The sequence below is a fragment of the Stylophora pistillata genome, chromosome 9 (assembly GCF_964205215.1).
Source record: "Stylophora pistillata chromosome 9, jaStyPist1.2, whole genome shotgun sequence".
Classification (NCBI taxonomy): Eukaryota; Metazoa; Cnidaria; class Anthozoa; order Scleractinia; family Pocilloporidae; genus Stylophora; species Stylophora pistillata.
The window spans coordinates 19,194,243-19,214,712 of NC_142527.1; the positions used below are offsets into that span (position 1 = coordinate 19,194,243).

The 20,470-nt window shown below is 39.1% G+C and overlaps 1 protein-coding gene and 1 pseudogene across 3 annotated transcripts; both read right to left on the reverse strand.

The window, feature by feature from the left end:
- LOC148723663 (uncharacterized) overlaps nucleotides 1-20,470 on the reverse strand; it is a 270,515-nt pseudogene that overhangs the window by 203,664 nt on the left and 46,381 nt on the right.
- On the reverse strand, nucleotides 95-8,392 carry LOC111331346 (neural cell adhesion molecule L1). 3 transcript variants are annotated; one of them, XM_088733970.1, is made up of 10 exons: nucleotides 7,846-8,385; nucleotides 7,383-7,428; nucleotides 6,354-6,545; nucleotides 5,947-6,213; nucleotides 4,424-4,696; nucleotides 4,035-4,310; nucleotides 3,522-3,692; nucleotides 2,548-2,730; nucleotides 2,049-2,279; nucleotides 95-907 (listed from the first exon to the last, which is right to left on the reverse strand). In XM_088733970.1, exons 1-10 carry the CDS (start codon nucleotides 8,218-8,220, stop codon nucleotides 594-596), a joined length of 2,328 nt encoding a protein of 775 aa, XP_088590096.1. In that variant the 5' UTR covers nucleotides 8,221-8,385; the 3' UTR covers nucleotides 95-593. The 3 variants fall into 3 exon arrangements, with proteins under 3 accessions (XP_088590096.1, XP_088590097.1, XP_088590099.1); XM_088733971.1 differs by lacking the exon at nucleotides 7,846-8,385 and adding an exon at nucleotides 7,724-7,836; XM_088733973.1 differs by lacking the exon at nucleotides 95-907 and having other exon boundaries at nucleotides 2,140-2,279; nucleotides 2,548-2,636; nucleotides 7,846-8,392.

Below are 20,470 nucleotides of genomic sequence, written 5' to 3' on the forward strand. Positions count from 1 at the left end.
CGGCAGGTCACGCTCCTTAGCTTGTCACGTGCTTGACTTGGTTATCGCATTACGATTAACATCGCGCACAAGCTTTTCACGATTGTAGACCTACTTCACAAAAATTATATCGAAGGTTTTATTTATGAATAATTTTTTTAAAAACAGATTTTCTACCTAAAAATCGCAAAGGCATCCTACGACTCATGAAGATTTTTTCGGCTGCAACTTGTGATTACGATGTGTTTGATTCTATTCCACTTTCTCTGCGGACTCGTACTTCTCTGAGTTGTTCTTTTGCAAAGCTGTCGAAATTGTTAACAAAAAACTAGTAAAAACCTGCAAACTCGTGCCATCATGATTGGGACACACGTTTTGGTTTCGTCTTTATCTGCAATACATCTTTCCCCATATTTGCAGTTTGATTGAACGTATTTTTACTAAGGCGGTAATCGCTAATCGCTGACCGATTGAATAAAAATCAACGGTTGTCATGTGGCAAAGCACCATATTTTTGCTTAAAGGAAAAAGAAAAGAATTTAATGGACTAGATCAATTATGGACAGATTTGTTCCAGTCTGGTTAATCAGTGCACGGTCTCTATGTGGTGTGACTCATGTGAGATAAAACACCTCCACCTCATCAGGGCTAAATCTGTAAGATCCAGCAAGGATTGTTTTCCAGTTCTGCACTCCATCTGGTATGTGGTAGTAGGCGTTATTAAAATAAGTGTATGAATAGGTGTTACTGTTAGCATTATTGCTGATGTGGATGTCATATCCTCCACCAAATGTTGGACCATAACCTAACGCACTATAAACTGCGTGTTTTGGACTTTTCACCATGCTCTTGAATGGTGGCCGTCCTTCTTTGTTGATGAGGGAAAATATGAAAGCATTGGAAGAGTAACCGTATCCGCCACTTGAACCTGAATACGAAATAAAATAACGACAAAAAGAGTAGGTATATGAATGCCTTGGAAATGGAAACATAGATATTGTAGCCGGGGTGCTAAATGATAAAAAAGGCAATAGACAATGAGTACAGGATCATACAAAATAGAAGAAAAACAAGACCGATGGGTTGAAAGAGATAAAACTAATTTATGGTGAAAGAAAGGAATGAAGTTGGAGAATGAAGTGTTAATGGCATTATGGAAAGTTAAACCCCAAACAATTAATAGAAATAATACAATCTTGAGCCATGAGTATATATAGATACAGCCAAGTTTAAGAGCAGAGCTCTAGTTGGATAATTTTACTTCACCCAAACTTATCAGAAATTCTTTCAAGTTACTGGCGAGGTAATTTACAAAAACTTGGCGAATGGTCTGTATTAAAGGAAACGGGGAGTAGACGAGGTAAGGGAATAGAAACAGATAGGTTCAAGGATGTTAGTAAAAAGCAACAGGGTTTCCTTTATATTTAACGAAAGGGGCTTGTCATAATAAAGTTCAGTGGAGAGTGAGAGTAAAAGTAACTGGGACAGCTGCTTAATTCTGTTTCGAAGCGACAATAAAAGTAACAGTCTGCGGTAGTGAACTTTGTGAAAACATTGTCATTATTGAGCCTTTGCGCTAACATCTAACTGAGGTTCAGAGGTGGGACGCCGGTCGACACAATAACCTGATTTTAATGCTGTGACTTATTTGGCTGAGGCACTCTTGTTCTCGCTCTGTGCATCATATTGGTAGGAAGAAACTCCGCAAAAAAAAAAATTAAGGCTCACTCTTGGAAACTGGGTATTTTTAAAAATCTGTTCATACAAAAATAATTATTATCCAGGACATGAGCAAAATCTAGCTGATTTTTCATTCCAGAATTAAATTCTGAAAATTTCCATACCTTTTTTTATTGCTTTAATCGCCTTTCTAAGTCGGTCTTCATTTGAATATAGTTGTCTTTTATCAGATCAACACTTTCAAGGACTTTGTGTTTTTATAAACAATCTGAACTTGTTGTGAATATCAAAGGATAATTGGCATGAGAAAAATTAGGCGAAAATTCGCCTCTAAATGTTTCTGAATATGCTCTTGAAATTCTGTCTAATATATATTCATTAGTTCTCACCCCAAGCAATATCGGTGTATCCTCCAAATATGTGCGGTCTTTTACTTATTATGGTAACAGTGTGCGGCTTTCCATCACAACGGCTGTGAAAAGTACTTGCTTCCCAGCCATGGGAGGAGGCGCGGTAACACAGGGTCCAGCGTAAATAGGGACCAGGAACAGGATCCAAAAATCGAAGAAGACTCAGGATCATGTCATTGCTACCGATGATATTTGATGGTATTTTCAACCCTATCGATCGTAGAAAGAAAGAAAAGAAATCGTAAAAGAAAAGCTTTGTTTTCTTTCTTTTTTTTTTTTTTTAAGTATTTCAAGGAGATAAAATTTGAATTTTTCAGAAAAGGATGAGAAAAAAGATAAAAAAAAATAAAAATTAAAAAACTGGTCTTTACCTTCTACGCGTTCCCATCTGACAACAGCAGACTTCATCAGTTTTTAAATTTTATCGGTACGAAATCGAAATTCATTAAACGTTAAAAATGTATTTTTTAGACCCTACCAAGCAGGATGCATTTGGGTTGATTTCCAGTCCAAGTACCATTCTTTAAGCAGCGACGCTCAATGGATCCATCCAGCCAGTAACCAGGCCTACAAGTAAATGAAACATGTTTTCCTTCCCAAAACTGCTGCCCGTGAATAAAACCGTATTCTGGACTTTCCAGAGATTGGCAAATTCTTCGACCTTTATAAACAACAAATCGAACAATAAAACATCAAACAAAAACAACAAGAGTAACAAAAGGAAGGAAAATCTCAGCTGAGGAACCAAATGGAAGTCAAGGCAGAATTTGTTTTTTTGATCCGTCAAAAAAGTGAGATACCTTACGCTTTAGCCATGAAAATAGAGTCAAATGCAGGGCTTTTCTTGTGAAGAAAAACATACGGAATAATAAGCACACGAATAAAAGAGAAAGAAAGATATCATTATTTTATCTTACTCTTTGTACTCACTCTTGCCACTATTTATTCATCGTCAACGTAACGTTGTCGGGGTAATCACAAACGTTCAACGTAACTATCGTAAAATGTGATTAATTAATTCAAAAGAAGTTTAGGCATGCAAAAGATTGTTTGTTTTTCCAAATTATAGGATAGAAACATCTCAAGTAATATTGTTAAGATAAAACCTAAGGTCTTATAATTAGATCCGACTAAGAAAGATTACTGAAAACTGAAACGATTTTACTGCGATCATCTAACGAGCATATTGCTTACTGCCAGGCCAAAATTTCATTGCCAATAACTCAGTTAAATCTGTCCAGTAAGATCTTTACGAAACCTTTTGTGGGGCCAGAACCCCTCCGGTGCACTGAGACATATTCTCATGAAGTTTGGCCGGGTAGTCCAGTATATACGTACAAATATATATCCTTTTTCATGGCATTTTCCTTTGCCTTTTGTATCTTACTTTCAAAACTAAAATCATGTGAGTAGTTTGTTATAGTTTGTTACTGTTATCGACACTGTGCTTACATGAGGGTTGTATCCCACTCCAATTGCCAGAGGGTAAACACATCCTCGTTTCCGGACCAGTTAAGTGATACTCTGGATCACAAACGAAGGATACAGATTGACCAGTCCAGTATCGTGAGCCATATTTGCGTCCATTTGATGGAGAACCAGAGTCACCACAATTAACGAGGGCTGAGATATACAAAAGAGCAATGATGGTTTAAAAAAAAAACCAAAACAACAATTACAACAAAAGGGAGAGTGGGAGAAAGGAAGAGAGGACTGAATACTTGACAATGGGCGATTCTTAATTTCTCTCTTAAATTGAAATAGATACAAGTTTCATAAAAACACACACATACACACACACACACACACACACACACACACACACACACACACACACACATGCACTCACAAAATGTTAAATGCGGGCTGTCTTACCGCGCAGGAGTGAATCATTTCCAGTTCATTCGATAAAAAGAAGATATAAACTTTGAGTAATATAATGAAGATAAATAAAATGCGACAAACTCAGGCTTGTGTTGGATTCCGCTGTTACATTCTTGTCGTTATAAAATAGACATGTGTAGATTCCAGAGTCACGTGGCTTGAAGTGATGAATGACTAATTCACTCTTTATCAAATCATTCTTGTCGTTTGCGGTTCTTGAGGCAACACGTCGACGATCTTTGAGCCACACGACTTTGGGTAGAGGCGAACCACCAGCTGAACAGTTTAATGTCACAGCATCACCAACATGTTGGACTTTAATTGTATTGGGAGGACTTGACACAATGTAGGGATTCACTAAAGAGAAAGAGAGACAAGAGAGACAAAGTAATCAATGCACTGTTCGTTTAGTTAAGGTTGTTTATCAATTTGTTTGTTCGTTCGTTGGTTTGTTTCAACTCCATACTCACCAACAACTTTAACAACGACCCATATCACTCTCACGACATTTGCCAGTTGGTTGGTTCCCTGACAAAGGTAAGCGCCAGCATCGTCCTCTGTTGTATTTTGAATTATAAGCTGGGATCCGTTAATAAAATGCCTGTTGATTGAAAGGTGTTCGCCAGATCTTCTCCATGTTATCACAGGGGAGGGGTACCCGAAGATGTCACATTGGAGCAAGGTGTCCCATGTCTTGTAAGCGGTTACGGAACGCTTAGGTTCAGTAAGAAACTTTGCTGGTACTGCCAAAAGAATATTACAACTATAAATGTGAACTAAGCTCAAAATGCAAGAAAATGCGATTACAAAACAGTCATGGTACTACGACACACCAATAGTGCTCAGGTAATTTATTGATTAGTAATTGATTAGCACCAGTGATCAAGCTTTAAAGAGACTATTGATTAAGGTTAAAGGCTGGTTTTCACTTGCGACAGAGCCGTAATCAGAAGCGTGGAGCGATACGATCTAGTGAAAATCAAAACGACGGAGTCGAAAGCAAAACACCAATTCTGCCTATGACTCCTTCGTCGTTTACGATCTAGTGAAAACTGCATAGTCAGAGTCGGAGGCGGATGCGGAAGAATAAACCAATCATAATGCTCGATTCTATTTTTCCAAAATGCACAAATAGCCGTAACAAATTTAAACGTGTGAGCTTGACTATAAAATTACGAAATTAAAAGTTAAAATACTCGAAACCTACCGAAAGTAGAATTCATGATCACCAAGTCGTAGTTCGCTGACGAGGGTAGCATACTCTCCCAAAGCTGCTCGACGTCAATAGATACTCACGAACCCAAAATCGCTTTCTTTTTCAAACGATATCATTCCTGTATTGTCTCTGCCTGCGCAAAATAATGATTAACAAGAGCCAAAGCACAAGTTGCTTCGTCCGCCATGTTGTCTTTGGCGCCAAAATTTGTACTTTCGCGGGCATGGAATCGAGCATTGCGATTGGTTTATTCTTCTGCTTCCGCTTCTGACTCCGACGATGCAGTTTTCACTAGATCGTAAGCGACGGAGTCATAAGCGGAATCGGAAGAAAATGGAAACGTTCTGATTCTTCCGACTCCGATTCTGTCGAGCTTATGACTCCGCTTACGACTCCGTTTTTCGATTTTCACTGGGTCATAAGTGCTCCTACGACTCCGACTACGACTCCGACTCCGTCGCTAATGAAATCCAGCCTTAATAAGGCTAGATATTTATCCGTAACTTCAGGCTCGCCCTGGATGCAGACTGAACGATATCTTTAAATACTTTTGTTGCAGGGTGCGCGTGGCCGATTGCGGTGCGGAGAACATTAATCTCGCTTTGTAGCAAGAAAGTGCATTATTTTTAACCGGTAAATCATGAGCTAGAAGTATTTGAACCTTTAAGAGTTCAAGTTGAATGCTCTGCTCATCTTCAAATGAATACGTGAATTAATTTGATTGAGGAAAATCAATGAAACGGAATACCAATTATTGCGTTTTACAGAAAGTCTTACCTTTCACGGTGACGTTGACGGATGATTCTGCTCTGCCCAGAAGATTTTCCGCTGTACAGGTGTAGACACCACGATCCTGGAATTGAACTCTCTCTAATTCCAGACTCCTTTCTCCAAAGTACCTCTCGTCCTGCTCTATCGGGTGTCCATTTTTGTACCACGTGATCATGGGTTGTGGGAAGCCATTTGCTTTACAAGGCATTTGGACATTTTCTGTCTCTTTCACTGTTACGGTGGAGGAAAGCTTTGAAATGAATTGTGGCAATTCTGAAAATAAAGTACAGTCTTACTAACGTTTAGAAAAAAAAGAAACATGAGCAGAAGGAAAAGGCTTTCTTAAGTGAATATGGCTAAGAAAACATAAAAAGCAACAACAATAACAATCGGATATTAATTGCACGACTTACCTAACTGACCTCCATCGCTATGTTGTGTTCTCTGTTGCGCTGATTTTCCAGGGGATCCCGGTGGTCCTCTTATACCACGTATTCCCTGAGGGCCAGGCACACCCCTTGGTCCTTTTTTTCCTCTCCTACCGTTCGATCCAGGTGGGCCCTGGGGACCAGTGCGTCCAGGTATACCGGGAGGACCTGGTGGGCCTTGAGGTCCCACAAAATGATATGAAAAAAATTAGCAAAGGGGTAAATAAATAAAGAGGAAAAGGAAAATATGTAAGAAAAAATTGTGAATGAAAAACCTAAAAAACCTTGCAAAGTCCAAGTAAACAATTGAGAAAACACTACTTTGAAGTGTGTTTATGCTGGTCTCTACAGTAATTCTTTCAGTTTTAGTTTGGCATTAACGTCCCGCCAAGTCGATCAGTCACTGAAACTGCAATAAAAACTGAAAATGCTGATATCAGTGGTATTGGGTGCAGAATAATGACGTTGATTGATGTCGTGTTGCAGCACATGATACTTTCTACTTGGTCTCATTTCGTCCAGCTCTTTAAATAGAGCAAGAGAGGGAAGTTTTAGTTATCTAGTTATAAATAGAATCGCATCAGTAGATAAAGTCTCGCATTCTGATTGGTTAACGAAGCGAAGTATTCATCGTAGAATTACTTGTTAAAAACGAGGCCACGTGATATTGTTTCGCATCTACGTGTACATAACAACTATAAGTAATGCCGTTTTATTAATTTTTCTTATTTTTGTTCAATTGTGCGTTTCAAGGAAAATTCATTATTTGACTCGTGAATTCCGCGTTAAATTGCACTTGAAAACTGATATCGGTTTTCGTGTGCAATTTAATGCGGAATTCCCTCGTCATGTAATGAATTTTCCTATAATATAACTAACGTAAAAAGTTTTGGTTAATATCAGAAGCATTACCTTCTTACATTCTTTTATTCATGCAATTAATGGTAGTGAATTAAGCATTTTGTAGAGCTATTTCATGTTGATCCGCAATACATGCTATAGGGAAACTCTTACCCTCAACGCAAACAACGTTTCCTTGGCTTCTTTCCACGAATGAATTCTATGGATTGGAGGACGAAAGTAAGTAAAAAATTATTTCTTTCATTGATAACTACCCTAACGAGGTTAGGCTGATATAAAATGCGTGGGCCATTATAAAAGAACACAACAGTACATTACAACAGGGTTGATCATAAAAAATAGTCTTAGTGAATAAAAATCAGCCAAAGCAGTGAGGAATGAGACAGTTGCCATGATTAGATCAGTGGATATTGTATCGCCTTCCGGTGTCGCAAAAGCAGATCGACACTATCTAATTTTTCAACTATTCAAACTTTAGTTAAGGCAGCCATCACCTGATCCATAGACTTTCTTTAGGGTTATCTTCTAGCGTTTTCTTTCCATTTGGTTAGCTATTTACAATATTACTGAGAAGGTCAATGGGCATTTGTGAAACATAAAGCACAAGAAAACTTGCCCTTCGCTGGCCATTCGAGCGCACGCAGACGGTTTTACATTTGCGGCACACGGTGGGTCGTTCAGCAGCTCTCCGGACGCGAGCCGTTTCTTTCTTTAATGATCCACTTGGGTGAGTATGTGCAGATGTTGGTTCTACAATCACAGAATTGGAAAGCTGATACAGAGGGTTTGTAAGCAATAAGTTTTGCTCAAGTGATGTTAAACGCAAGTCTAACTTCGATGATCGATGCAGAGAATAACACGTGAAACCAAGTGAGCCCAACGTCAGGATTAAATTAAATGAAAGGCCAAACATAAGAACGTGAGAATTCTTATTTGCCTTAGGCTCCATCTTCGTTGATTTCCCGTTGAAACAAGTTGAAAGTTGGCTCATACCGAGTGCCGAAATGATAGATAACCTATCAAGTTTGTTGCTAGTTGCTTGGACCTCTGCCCAATGGAATAACGATACGTTCTATGGGTGACCTTTAATCCCCTGGGAGGGGAAGCAATACCTAGTTTCGTTCGTTTTGTTTTTGAAATGGCGCGCGTCGGTGAACACGATCTGCACTGATATATAGAGTTTTAAGATAACTCGATTTAGTCCATGCAACAGGCTTAAAGTAATCCAAGTAATCCAATTTTTTTTCTTGCGTAGGAGCACGGGATCAGCCAGACTTCCTGTCAGGCCAGCCCCTTCCTACCCTCCTTTATCTTAAAATTTATCATTTAATCTTGATATTCGTATTAGTTAAAGGATTTAGTTCCACCATGATATTATTCAATTGGGTATATATGGTAAATATTGTTATGCATGAGTATATAGACGCCGATTTTGTCAGCTAGAATAGAAGAATAAGCTTCGAAATAAATATAAACTGTAGTACTTCAAGTTTCAGCAGTGAAGTTTTTAATCCTATACTTAGAAATTTTATAATTAGTGTATGGGAATAACGCATGATGTGTTGCGTGCAGGTCACGCTCTTTGTTACGTGCTTGACTTGGTCATCGCATTAGGCTCCACGGGGGATGATCTAATTTGAACATAGTAAAGCTTGAATGTTTGAGGATTGAAAACGTTTTCGGAAGTTATATTTTGCGGAGACTTATTACATGCTTTGCAGGAATACATTCTTGCGGTTTAAGCAAGGTTTTTATTAGAAGCCGGCACCCGTCTACTTAAAATAGAATACTCGGCTACTTCAAGTACGAAATAATAATAAAAAAAGGCAAATCGTCAAGAAAAAAATTATCAACCTGAACTAAATATTTATTCTTCTTTGTAAGTTTAAAACCTCTTTTCTGCACTTGTTTGTCAATTACTTGCCACCAGATCGTGAAAATAAAGTGTAGTTTGACGAGAAAGGCGCCGCGCTTTAATCGAGCTATTCAAGTGCCTGATTAGCAACATGCCACACGTTTAAAGCAAATGCATTCTGCGGAGTCATCATGGCAAACTAAAGAAAACTTTAGGCGTCCTGGATTCTTTTTTGTCATTTACATACAAAAAGTCAAAAGGTTAGTTTTGAGCATTTCATCAATCTTGTATTATTTACAAACTCGTTTGAGGGCTAGGGAAACACGCAAGTACTCGTTTGCGTATGAAAGGTCAAGTGCAATGACCCAGAAAATTAATTAAACTAATTAGTTATATAATTAATCAAATTTATGTTTTCTGGTTTTAATTGGATTCGGAGGAATGATTCTCTTTTTTGAAAAATTAGTTATTATCAACCGAGCGGGAGGTCTGTTGGGGAGAATCTTGACCGAGGTAAAGATTCTCCCATACAGACCAACCTAGCTCGGTTAATAAGATGTTTATTATATGGCTGCTGTAAAGGACATGCATAAAAAAAGTTTTATCGTAGGTTTAATGAAACATTTCTTTAAAAACATGAGCTTTTCAAACTAATTTTCGTACGGACATTCCACGACTCGTTAAGATTTTTTCGGCTGCGACTTGTGATTAAGATGAATCTAATTCTATTCCGCTTTGACGCAAACTTGTACTTCTCTGAGGTGTTCTTATGGAAAACTGTCGAAACTGTGAACAAAGAGCTAGTAAAACCTGCAAATTCGTGCCATCATGATTGGGACATACATTTTGGTTTAGTTTTTATTTGCGACACATCTTTTTCCAATCTTTGCAGTTTGATTGAACAGATTTTCACTAGGGCGCTAGTTGCTAATCGCTAACAGATTGAATAAAAAATTAAGTTTGCCACGTGGCAAAGCACCAACTTTTTGTTTATCGGAAAAAAAAGAATTTCAACGACTAGATCAATTATTGACAGATTTGTTTCAGTCCGGTTACTCATTGCACGGTCTCCACGAGCTGTGACTCAGGCGAGGCAAAACACCTCCGCTTCATCAGGTGTAAATTTATAAGACCCAGCATTCATGTTTTCTACTCCACTTGGTATGCGGTAGTAGCTGTTATGAAAATCAGTGTAAGAATTAATGTTACTATTGGCATTATTGCTGATGTGGATGTCAAATCCTCCACCAAATGTTGGACCTTTATCTGACTGCTTATAAATTGCGCGTTTTGGATTTTTCACCATATATGCTCTTGAATGATGGCAGTCCTTCTTTGTTGATGAGAGAAAATATGAAGGCATTGGAAGAGTAACTGTATCCACCACTGAGGCCTGGATATTAAATAAATCAATAACAAACAGTGTAAAAATGGAAGGTATATGAATGCATTAGGAATGGAAACACAGATCCTGTAAGGTAAATATTGCAGAGTGCTAAAGAATAAAAGGAAATTGACTATAAGCACAGGGTCATACAAAGTGGATCAAAGATTCTACTTACGGGTTGAAAGAGATGAGAACAGAATAAACTGATATATGGTGAAAGGGAGGAATGAACTTAAAGAGAGAAGTGTTGATGAAATTATGGGAGATTTAGTCACAAACGATACAATAGAAAGAATATAAATCTTGAACGAGCGAATAACATTAAAAAATTCAACGATTAAACGACTTACCTGTAAGGAGAAGTTTGTTTGAAATTCTACGAGTCATTGGTGGGGAGTGTAGGAGTTACGTGAGAGCGCGCGTGCGAACCTGGGAGATCAATTTTCAAATTGGCGAGTAGTCACACAAAATGAAGTGAAGGGTGGGTAGTACAGTACATAGAAGGGTGTATGTAATGTTTTGATATTATTCTACCGGAAGCTGTCCTAGCGGAAGTTCTAAGACATAGCAAAGGATCATGGATATTTGTATGGGCCATGCTTTCCGGTTGTCATGGTGGATGAATAAAGACTAGTTTCGTTTTATAGTTTAATCTGGGTTATTGCGCGGCCATCCAAATGACATCGTTACAGTGTATAGTAGGGTGGGGGGGGGGGGCACGTAACTCCTACATGACATAAGAGCTGTACTAGCTTTGGGTGTAGTGGGTGAACTAAGTCTGGTTGACTTGGTTGAAATAACAGCTCTTTTTTCCGAGGCAGTTCCAGAGGGTTTTGAATTACCATTCTCATTAGTGTCGGCCACCAGGATTGAGTGGGCCTCTTGGGTACTAGTATGAGTCCTGTTGCCTCCTCTTCCTGAATTTTCTGAGGAGCTAATGCTATGAGACTGAAAGGAGGGAAGGCATAAAATAAATATGTTTCCCACGATAATGTAAATGCATCTATTGCAAAAGCTCCAGGGTCAGGTTGGTATGCCACAAATGGTTTAACTTTGTAGTTTAGCCTTGAAGCAAACAGGTCAATGTTAGGTTTAACACCTAACTTGGCCATTGCATCACAGTACACACTTGGGTTTAGAGCCCACTCCGTTCCTATGTTTGTATTTCTGGATTCTTTGTCAGCCAGAACATTTAACTTCCCGGGGATGTGGGCTGTAGATAGCCATATATTATGATCAAGACACCAGTCCCATATTATGCGGGCTAAATTGTTACAGGATGGTGAGTGACTTGTACCCATGTGTGCAAGTGTTGAGACAGCTGTGGTGTTGTCAATCATCACCCTAACATGTTTGCCTTCAAGATGTGCAAGAAAGGCTTTTAAGGCAAAGTGCACAGCTAGCATCTCAAGGTAATTGATGTGATGGAGAGCTTCCCTTGGGCTCCAAGCACCCTTCGATGTGGTGCCACAGAGCACAGCTCCCCTCCCAGAAGATGATGCACCTGTGAACATTGTAATCTCTGGTTTACCATGTTGCACAACATGCACTGTGCACTGAGTCTCACCACCATTTAATGTCAGTTAATGAGGCGTCTGAAAGCTGCATGCACATATCAAAGTTCCCCTTAGCATGTTGTAAGGCACTTGTTTTATCCATATCGATCAGTGTAAAGTATAAAGGGCCATACATGACAGCTGGGAAGCTGGCTGTCATAAGACCCAGCAGCGATGAGACTTCCCTTATCGAAGGGTTGCTGCAGGGCAAGAATTTTATCACAGGCATCTTTAAGTTCTGTGCTTTGTCCTAGGTCAAGTAAATTTTCATTTCTATCAAATCAAGAACAAAACCCAAATAGGTGATTCTCTGTGATGGTAGGAGGATAGATTTTAAAGGGTGGATAGCAAAACACAGTAAATCAAACAGCTTTAGACTAGGTTTACACTAGAGGAAATTGTTCCGGATTCGTGATGAATCCGAAACGTTTCAGTACCGGATTGATTTTGCCGTTTACACAAAAGTGGACGAATCCGAAATAAAAACTCCCCGGTTTGGTCGTGTCTCCGCAGATTTTGAATCCGGAATTTAAAGTGGGAACTTTGAATCCGATAACTTTTGAATCCGGAAGTTTTGTCGTGTAACCGCTTTTTTTCTCGAATCCAGATATTATTTCCGCCTGCAATCTTTTGAGTTTGCGGTGAAACCAAAATGGAGGATCTGGTGCTAACATTGCAGGCGGTCTCCGGTTGCCTAATCTTGTTGCAGGTTCAGGCGATAAATTTTATCATGTGCACCGCAGTATTTCTGAGGAAACGCAAATTATCATTGTAAGGAAGTTTAACGTCAGCCACACTTAATCGCCGACGACGTAGATGGCTTGGCATCTGTCCAACTCAAATTTGCCTCAGTGGCATCTGGATCTACTCTAGCCTTTTTTGGGAGAGGCATCAGTCACTTTGTCGATTGAACGACGAAACAACGCTGGACTTGGTAACCATTCCATTTCAAATGTTCCCGGAGTTGTCATTGTGTGTAAACGGTCAGGAATCCGAATATCCTTTCAGTATAAACGCCTACGAATTCGAATACTCCAAAATTGATGAATCCGGAAACATTTACGAATCCGGAAAACTCTCCTCTAGTGTAAACCTAGTCATAGAGTGGCTATGACATTAATGACACAGTCATTGAAATCATCACCTTGAAGGTATGTGTGGCCACGAGAGTTATTTTTTTATCAGTTCTGTCGTTCGTCTTTGTTATTTGTAAATAGTGTAAATAGTTCTCGTCTCGATAGTTCAGTTCTGTATCATTAGTTTGTATTTTTTCGTGCTGTCAGAATGTAAATTAAGTTTGTCAGCGTTGTTTTATGTAATCGCCTTTGAGTATTGTGTAACCACGTTTAGTCTATTGTTTCGGCCTTTATCCGTTATAAAACGTCGTAGTTTGTAAATTTCATTCAGTCGTTGTTATTCCGGAGTGCCGTACAGATCTCTTAAGTAGTTACGCTTTCGTTCGTATTTTCCTGTGGTTTTTTTTTTTTTGTATTCATTTCGTTGTATTTCAGTTTCCTTGGGTTTAAGTTCGCATTGTTAATTCTGCATTTTTCTCTGTTATGCACAAGTGAATCCGTACGGTCGAGGTAAAAAAGAACGCATTCAAACTGTGGCGGAGTGTCAGTAACAATATGAATCATCTATATAAGAGGATGATAAGAGACCAGACTGCCTCAAACTGGTTTTAATAGTTTCGTAAATTTTCGTGGGCAGAAAACAGTCCGATACAATGTATATATGAAGTTCATATATTTTGAACTGCGGTATTAGAAACGTATGGTGCACGATCCTCGCAGTAGAGAGCGCTATTTATGCAATAGCGAAAATCAGACCTGAAAAAAATCAGGCCTGTACTGCGAGGATCGTGCACCATACGCATCTAGTACCGCAGTTCAAATATATGAACTTCATATATTCATTGTATCTGATTTATCATCACGGATTTATTACGAATCAACTTAACGGCCTGCTCCCAGTTGGCTTGTTAGCTCAATTGGTAGAGCGCTGCATTAGTATCGCAGAGGTCAGTGGTTCGAATCCCGTACAGGCCTGATTTTTTTCAGGTCTGATTTTCGCTATTGCATAAATAGCGCTCTCTACTGCGAGGATCGTGCATCATACGTAACGTATGATGTGTCGCCTGCAGGTCACGCCCCTTGTCAGGTGCTTGACTTGGTGATCGCATGATACCTCCATGAGGGATGTTTTAATTTGAACATGGTAAAGCTTGCATGTTTTGAAGTTTGATAATGTTTTCGGAAGTTAAATTTTGCGGATTAGAGACTTCTTATGTTCTTTGTAGGAGCACATATTTGCCGTTCAAGCGGATCGATTCTAGTGGAAACAAATTTTTTCGCAAAAAAGAAACTATTTGACAGTAATCGGTTGAACAAGATACTATGCAGGAAATGAAGTAAAAAGAAACGCTACATAGACAAAATTGTTTTTCGTAATCCATTTTTTATTACAACTTGAAAACTGAAATTAGAAGTGAATTAAGGAAAAAATCAAATTGAAATTCTTATGCAAAACTCTTTTTTAACTAAATTACTCCTTTTCATCCACGTATGAAATATTGCTGGAGTCTTCCTAAATTTACTCCCATAACACTCAATGATCCCTACAAAACAATATGTACAGTAAATTGTTTTTTCTGCATGCTCGATAAGCGTAAAATAGATCTTAACGAAGGAGGGGAGACCATTACAAGGAGAACAACGGCCAACATCGCGCATAAGTTTTTAACGGTTGTAGAAGACATACATCACAAAAACTATATCGAATGTTTTATTCATGAATCATTTTTTTTAAAAAACGTTAGCTTTTTTAAATAAAGTCTGCGCAGACATCCTACGACTCCTGAAGATTTTTTCGGCTGCAACTTATTAAGGTGATTAAGGTAAGTTGATTCTATTCCACTTTGACTCGTCGGAGTCGTACTTCTCTGAAGTGTTCTTATAGAAATGTTGAGCAAGCATCCGTGGACGATAATCCTACTCTTGTACATTGGATCAGCAGTGATCTAATCGGCCCAAAATAATGAATATAAATATAGAGGCAATACCGATACAACGTAGATAAGTTTTAAAACGGAGCACTATATTTCGGCTGGCCAAACCAGCCTTCTTCAGGTACAGTGGGAATTGACATAGAATTAAGGTGGTACTTAGACTTAGATACCTGAAAATACGTATGATGCACGATCCTTCGCAGTAGATAGCGCTATTAGATATATTCATTGTATCTTATACCTGAAAATATTCGTCTATTATCTCAACAATATTCACCCCACGATCAAATTCACCAGCTCACACTCTTCCACTAACGTGGCTTTTCTTGACGTTAGTGTCTCTTTAAGCACCTACGGTGATATCTCCACTGACCTCCACACCAAACCCACAGACAAACATATGTATCTATTGTACTCTTCTTGCCATCCATTACAAACGTTAAAAACCATTCCGTTCAGTCTAGCACTCCGCCTACGACGCATCTGTTCAACATACAAAGCTTTTAAGACTCGCGCCGCTGAACTTACCACATACCTTTTCAAACGAGGTTACAGCCATAAATTCGTCACCAAACAAATACAACGCGCCGCTGACATCCCCCGCACACTCACCTTTCAAACCAAAGACGTAAAAAAACTTAACCGCATTCAATTTATAACTACTTTTAATCCGTCGCTTCCTCACATCTCCAACATTATCAAAAAACACTGGCATTTGCTGCTGTCTTCTAACCGCTGCAAAAGAGCTTTTCCTCGGCTGCCAGTTATTGCGTTCAGACCATAGTTAATGTTCAGACGCTCCCCCAACCTTCGCGACACATTAGTTACAGCCAAACTCCCCTTCAATTCTACCACTTCCCATCCTCAACTCCCCCCTGGCTCTTTCCGTTGTGGTAGTAACTGCTTTACTTGTCCCTATATCTCTGACGGACTTACTAACTAAACCTTTTTTTCTACTGGCGAAACACGTACTATTAAATCTCACTTGACTTGTGACACTAAAAACCTTATCTACTTGATTCAATGTAACCGCTGTAACTTACAATACATAGGAGAAACTAAACGACGTTTAAAAGACCATTTTAATGAACACCACCGTACCACTGATAAACCTAACTCTAAATCTAAACCTACTACAGTCGCAGAACACTTCCTTTCCTCTCCCAACCACTCTGCTTACGACATGGAGCTTATCGCCTTCGAAAAAGTGTTTTCCGAGAGAGACTCGATCCGCAAGGTCAGGGAAGCTTTTAATTTCAAGAGGCAACACTATTTATCCCGATGGCCTTAATGCTCGCGAAGAAATGTATTAGTGTTTTTCCTTCTACTATTCTTACTTCTAGTTATTTAATTTACCTCACTTTACTTCTATTTTTATTTACTATTTCAATTTTTAATTATTGTCTCATTGTCAATCAAATTAGTTTTACGTATTTCCGCTATTACATCATACAGCTATCTAAGTACCACCTTAATTCTTTGTCAATTCCCACTGCACCTGAAGAAGGCTGGTTTGGCCAGCCGAAATATAGTGCTCCGTCTCAAAACTTATCTACGTTGTATCGGTCTTGCCTCTATATTTATATTCTTATGGAAAACTGTCGAAATTGCTAACAAAAAGCTAGTAACACCTGAAAAATCGTGCCAACATGATTGGACACAAGCTTTGTTTTAGTCTTTATCTGCGACACATCTCTTTCCTATCTTTGCAGTTTGATTGAACATATTTTCAGTGAGGCGCTAGTTGCTAATCGCTAACTGATTGAATAAAAATCTAACTTTGCCATGTGGCAAAGCACCCTATTTTTGCTTAAAGGAAAAAAAAAAAAAAAGAATTTAAACGACTAGATCAATTAGTGACAGATTCGTCTCAGTTTGGTTTCTCAATGCACGTTCTTCATGTGCTGTGACTCAGGCGAGATAAAACACCTCCACCTCATCAGGTGTAAATTTGTAAGATCCAGCAAGGACTGTTTTCCTGTCCCGTACTCCATCTGGTATGTGGTAGTAGCTGGTATGAAAATCAGTGTATGATTTAGTGTTACTGTTGGCATTATTGCTGATGTGGATTGAATATCCTCCACCAAATGTTGGGCCATAAGTTGACAACCTATAAATTGCATGTGTTGGACGTTTCACCATGCTCTTGAATGGTGGCAGTCCTTCTTTGTTGATGAGGGAAAATATGAAAGCATTGGAAGAGTGACTGTATCCACCACTTGAACCTGAATACGAAATAAAATAACGACAAAAAGTGTAGGTATGTGAATGCTTTGGAAATGGAAACAGATTTTGTAGCCGGGGTGCTAAATGATAAAAAAGGCAATAAACAATGAGTACAGGTTCATACGAAATAGAAGAAAAACAAGACCGATTGGTTGAAAGAGGTAAGAAAAAAAACTGATATATGGTGAAAGGAAGGAATGAGGTTTGGGAGTGAAGTGTTTATGGAATTATGGAAAGTTAAACCCCTCCCCCCCCCCAAAAAAAATAGAATACAATCTTGAGCCATGAGTATATAGATACAGCCAAGTTTAGGAGCAGAGCTTTAGTTGGATAATTTTACTTCACCCAACCTTATCAATATTACGTCTCTTTATACTGTCATTCCTAATGGCGAAGGCCTTCTGGCCCTTAAACATTTTTTTTTTTATCAACGTACTGATAAGGAACCTAAATCTGAAACACTACTACGCTTAGCCGAACTAGTGCTCACACTCAATTGTTTTTCATTCGGAAACAACTTCTTCAAACAAACCAATGGTGTAGCCATGGGCACCAAAATGGGACCTAGCTATGCCAGTCTTTTTGTAGGTTTTGTCGAACATCAATTTTTCAGCCAATACAACGGGTCCAAACCTGAACTCTACGGTCGCTACATCGACGACTGTATCGGCGCTACCTCCTCTATCAGAGAGGAGCTCACTCAATTCATAACCGCAGTCAATTCTTTTCACCCGGCTCTGAAATATACCTGGGAAATTTCTGACAATTCTTTATCCTTTTTACACGTCAAAGTTTCAATTGAAGGTAACGGTTTATGCACTAGTGTGTATTACAAAGCTACAGACTTGCATAATTACTTGTTATATTCGTCTTCGCATTCATCTCACGTTAAGAATTCCATTCCTTTTTCTCAGTTTCTAAGACTTCGTCGTTTATGTAGTGATGACTCTGATTTCCACCACAAATCAGAGTCAACGTGCCAGTTTTTCGATAAACGTGGTTACCCTGTTTCTGTCGTTCAAGCGGGTTACCACCGCGCCCAACATATTGATCGACATTCAGCACTACAAACGTCGCATAAACAAGATTCCGACAGCATTCCATTCACTCTCACAACCACTCAGTTAAATCCATCATTCTTAAAAACTTTAAATTACTTCAAAACGATCCAGAGAGAAGCACTATCTTTTCGCAGCCTCCGCTCATTTCATTCAAACGCGACAAAACATAGGTAATGTTTTGGTCAGAAGTTCTTTACAGACTAATGACTAACCAGGCACTTTTAAATGCGCTCGTGCACGATGCAAAACGTGTCCTTTCATTCACAACACTGATAAAATATCGGGACCTAAACGATCCATTAAGATCACCGATCACTTCACGTGCACCTCCGCCAATGTAATCTATTGTATAACTTGCACTTACTGCAAAAAGATATACATCGGCGAAACAGGCAGAAGACTAGGTGACCGATTCCGAGAACACCTTTCGAGACGTGGAAAGGAATGACAAGGACACATCGAAACCAGTTGCTAGGCAATTTAATTTACCTAATCATTCTAAGCAACATATGGCAATCTGCGGTCTTTCCTTACACTTAGGTAGCACGGAAAGCCGTAAAAATCTTGAACAAAAGCTCATCTTTTAAACCGGCAGTCTAAATCCCACAGGGATCAACGAACGCTTTTCATTCCATTAATTTATTCTTGTTTTTCTCGTTGCCATGTTCCCACCAATAACGTGGCTCCATTTTCCACCTTTAAAAGCACGCACAACTCACAATTCCTCTATTCGCTCGAAACGTCAGCTTTTGTAATCGTTACGGTGGCCAATTTACCATTTCAACTTTGTTGATATATCCAAATTATTTCGTTACCCCCACCGACGCAGCCCCAAACAGTTTCTTTCGAAACTATCAGCCTTTATCAAAAACTCCTCCAAGTTACGGTTGAGTAAATTTACAACAACTTGCCAATGGTCTTTATCAAAGGAAACGGGGAGTAGACGAGGTAAGGGAATAGAAACAGATAGGCCGGTTCAAGGATGTTAGTAAAAAAACGACAGGGTTTCCTTTTTTACTTAACAATGAGGGGGTTGTCATTATGAGGTTCAGTGGAAAGTGAGAGCAAAAGTAATAATGATGGTTGCGACAATAAAAGTAACTGTAGTGAACTTTGTGAAAACACTGTCATTATTGAGCCGTTACGCAAATATCTACCTGAGGTTGAAAGTTGGGACACCGGTGGACACAATAACCTGATTTCAATGCTGTGACTTATTTGCCTGGGTCACTCTTGTTCTCGCTCTGTGCATCATGTTGGTAGGAATCAACTCCGAACAAAGAAAACATTACAGCTCACTCTCCGAAACTGGGTATTTTTTAAAACTCCGTTCATACAAAAAATAGTTATTATCCAGGCCAGAAGCAAATCTAGTTGATTTTTTCATTCTAAAGTTAATTGCTGAAAAGTCCGTTACGCTTTTTTTTAAATGTTTTAATCGCCTTTTTTAGTTGGCCCCTATTTGAATACGATCGTCTTTTATCAAAAGAACACTTCTATGGACCCTTATTGTGATCCCTTGTAACAAAGTGAGGTAACATGAAGTATTCTTCAAAGCTTATGTACAAAAGCGGCTCAACGATACTGGAGATTTAAAGAACCAGACTCCTGCTACTCGACTGAAAAACAGCTCCTCACTTGACTCAGCTGATGATAACCTATTCTCAAGCTTATCGTCAGTAACTGTCACCGACAAAAGTCTTTTTCAGAACAGCCTTAAGTTAGGCGATTAAACTACATGATCGACTGTTACTTTTGGGCTCAAAGATTCTCTTTACTGACTAGTTCGTTTATACGCTGCTGGCAGAGGCGTATATTTGTTAACTTCCCCTACGGTCCACGTAAAAATAAAGTTCTCTGCGCTCGGCCTGTTAAATCTTCTTCGAGAATGCCCCTGGAAATTATCCAAGTTTGTGGATAATCTGATTTGCAAAACCGGTCAGAACCTGCTTTAAACACGTTTTTATGCACACGCATCCTATTTAGCTATCTAGTTGGCCGAGTACTACCGAGAACTAATTTGTTTCTAAGCAACAGGCCGCGCATGCTCGAAGAAGATTTAACAGGCCGAGCGCAGAGGACTTTATTTTTACGTGGACCGCAGGGGAAGTTAACAAATAAACGCCTCTGCCAGCAGGGTAGTTCG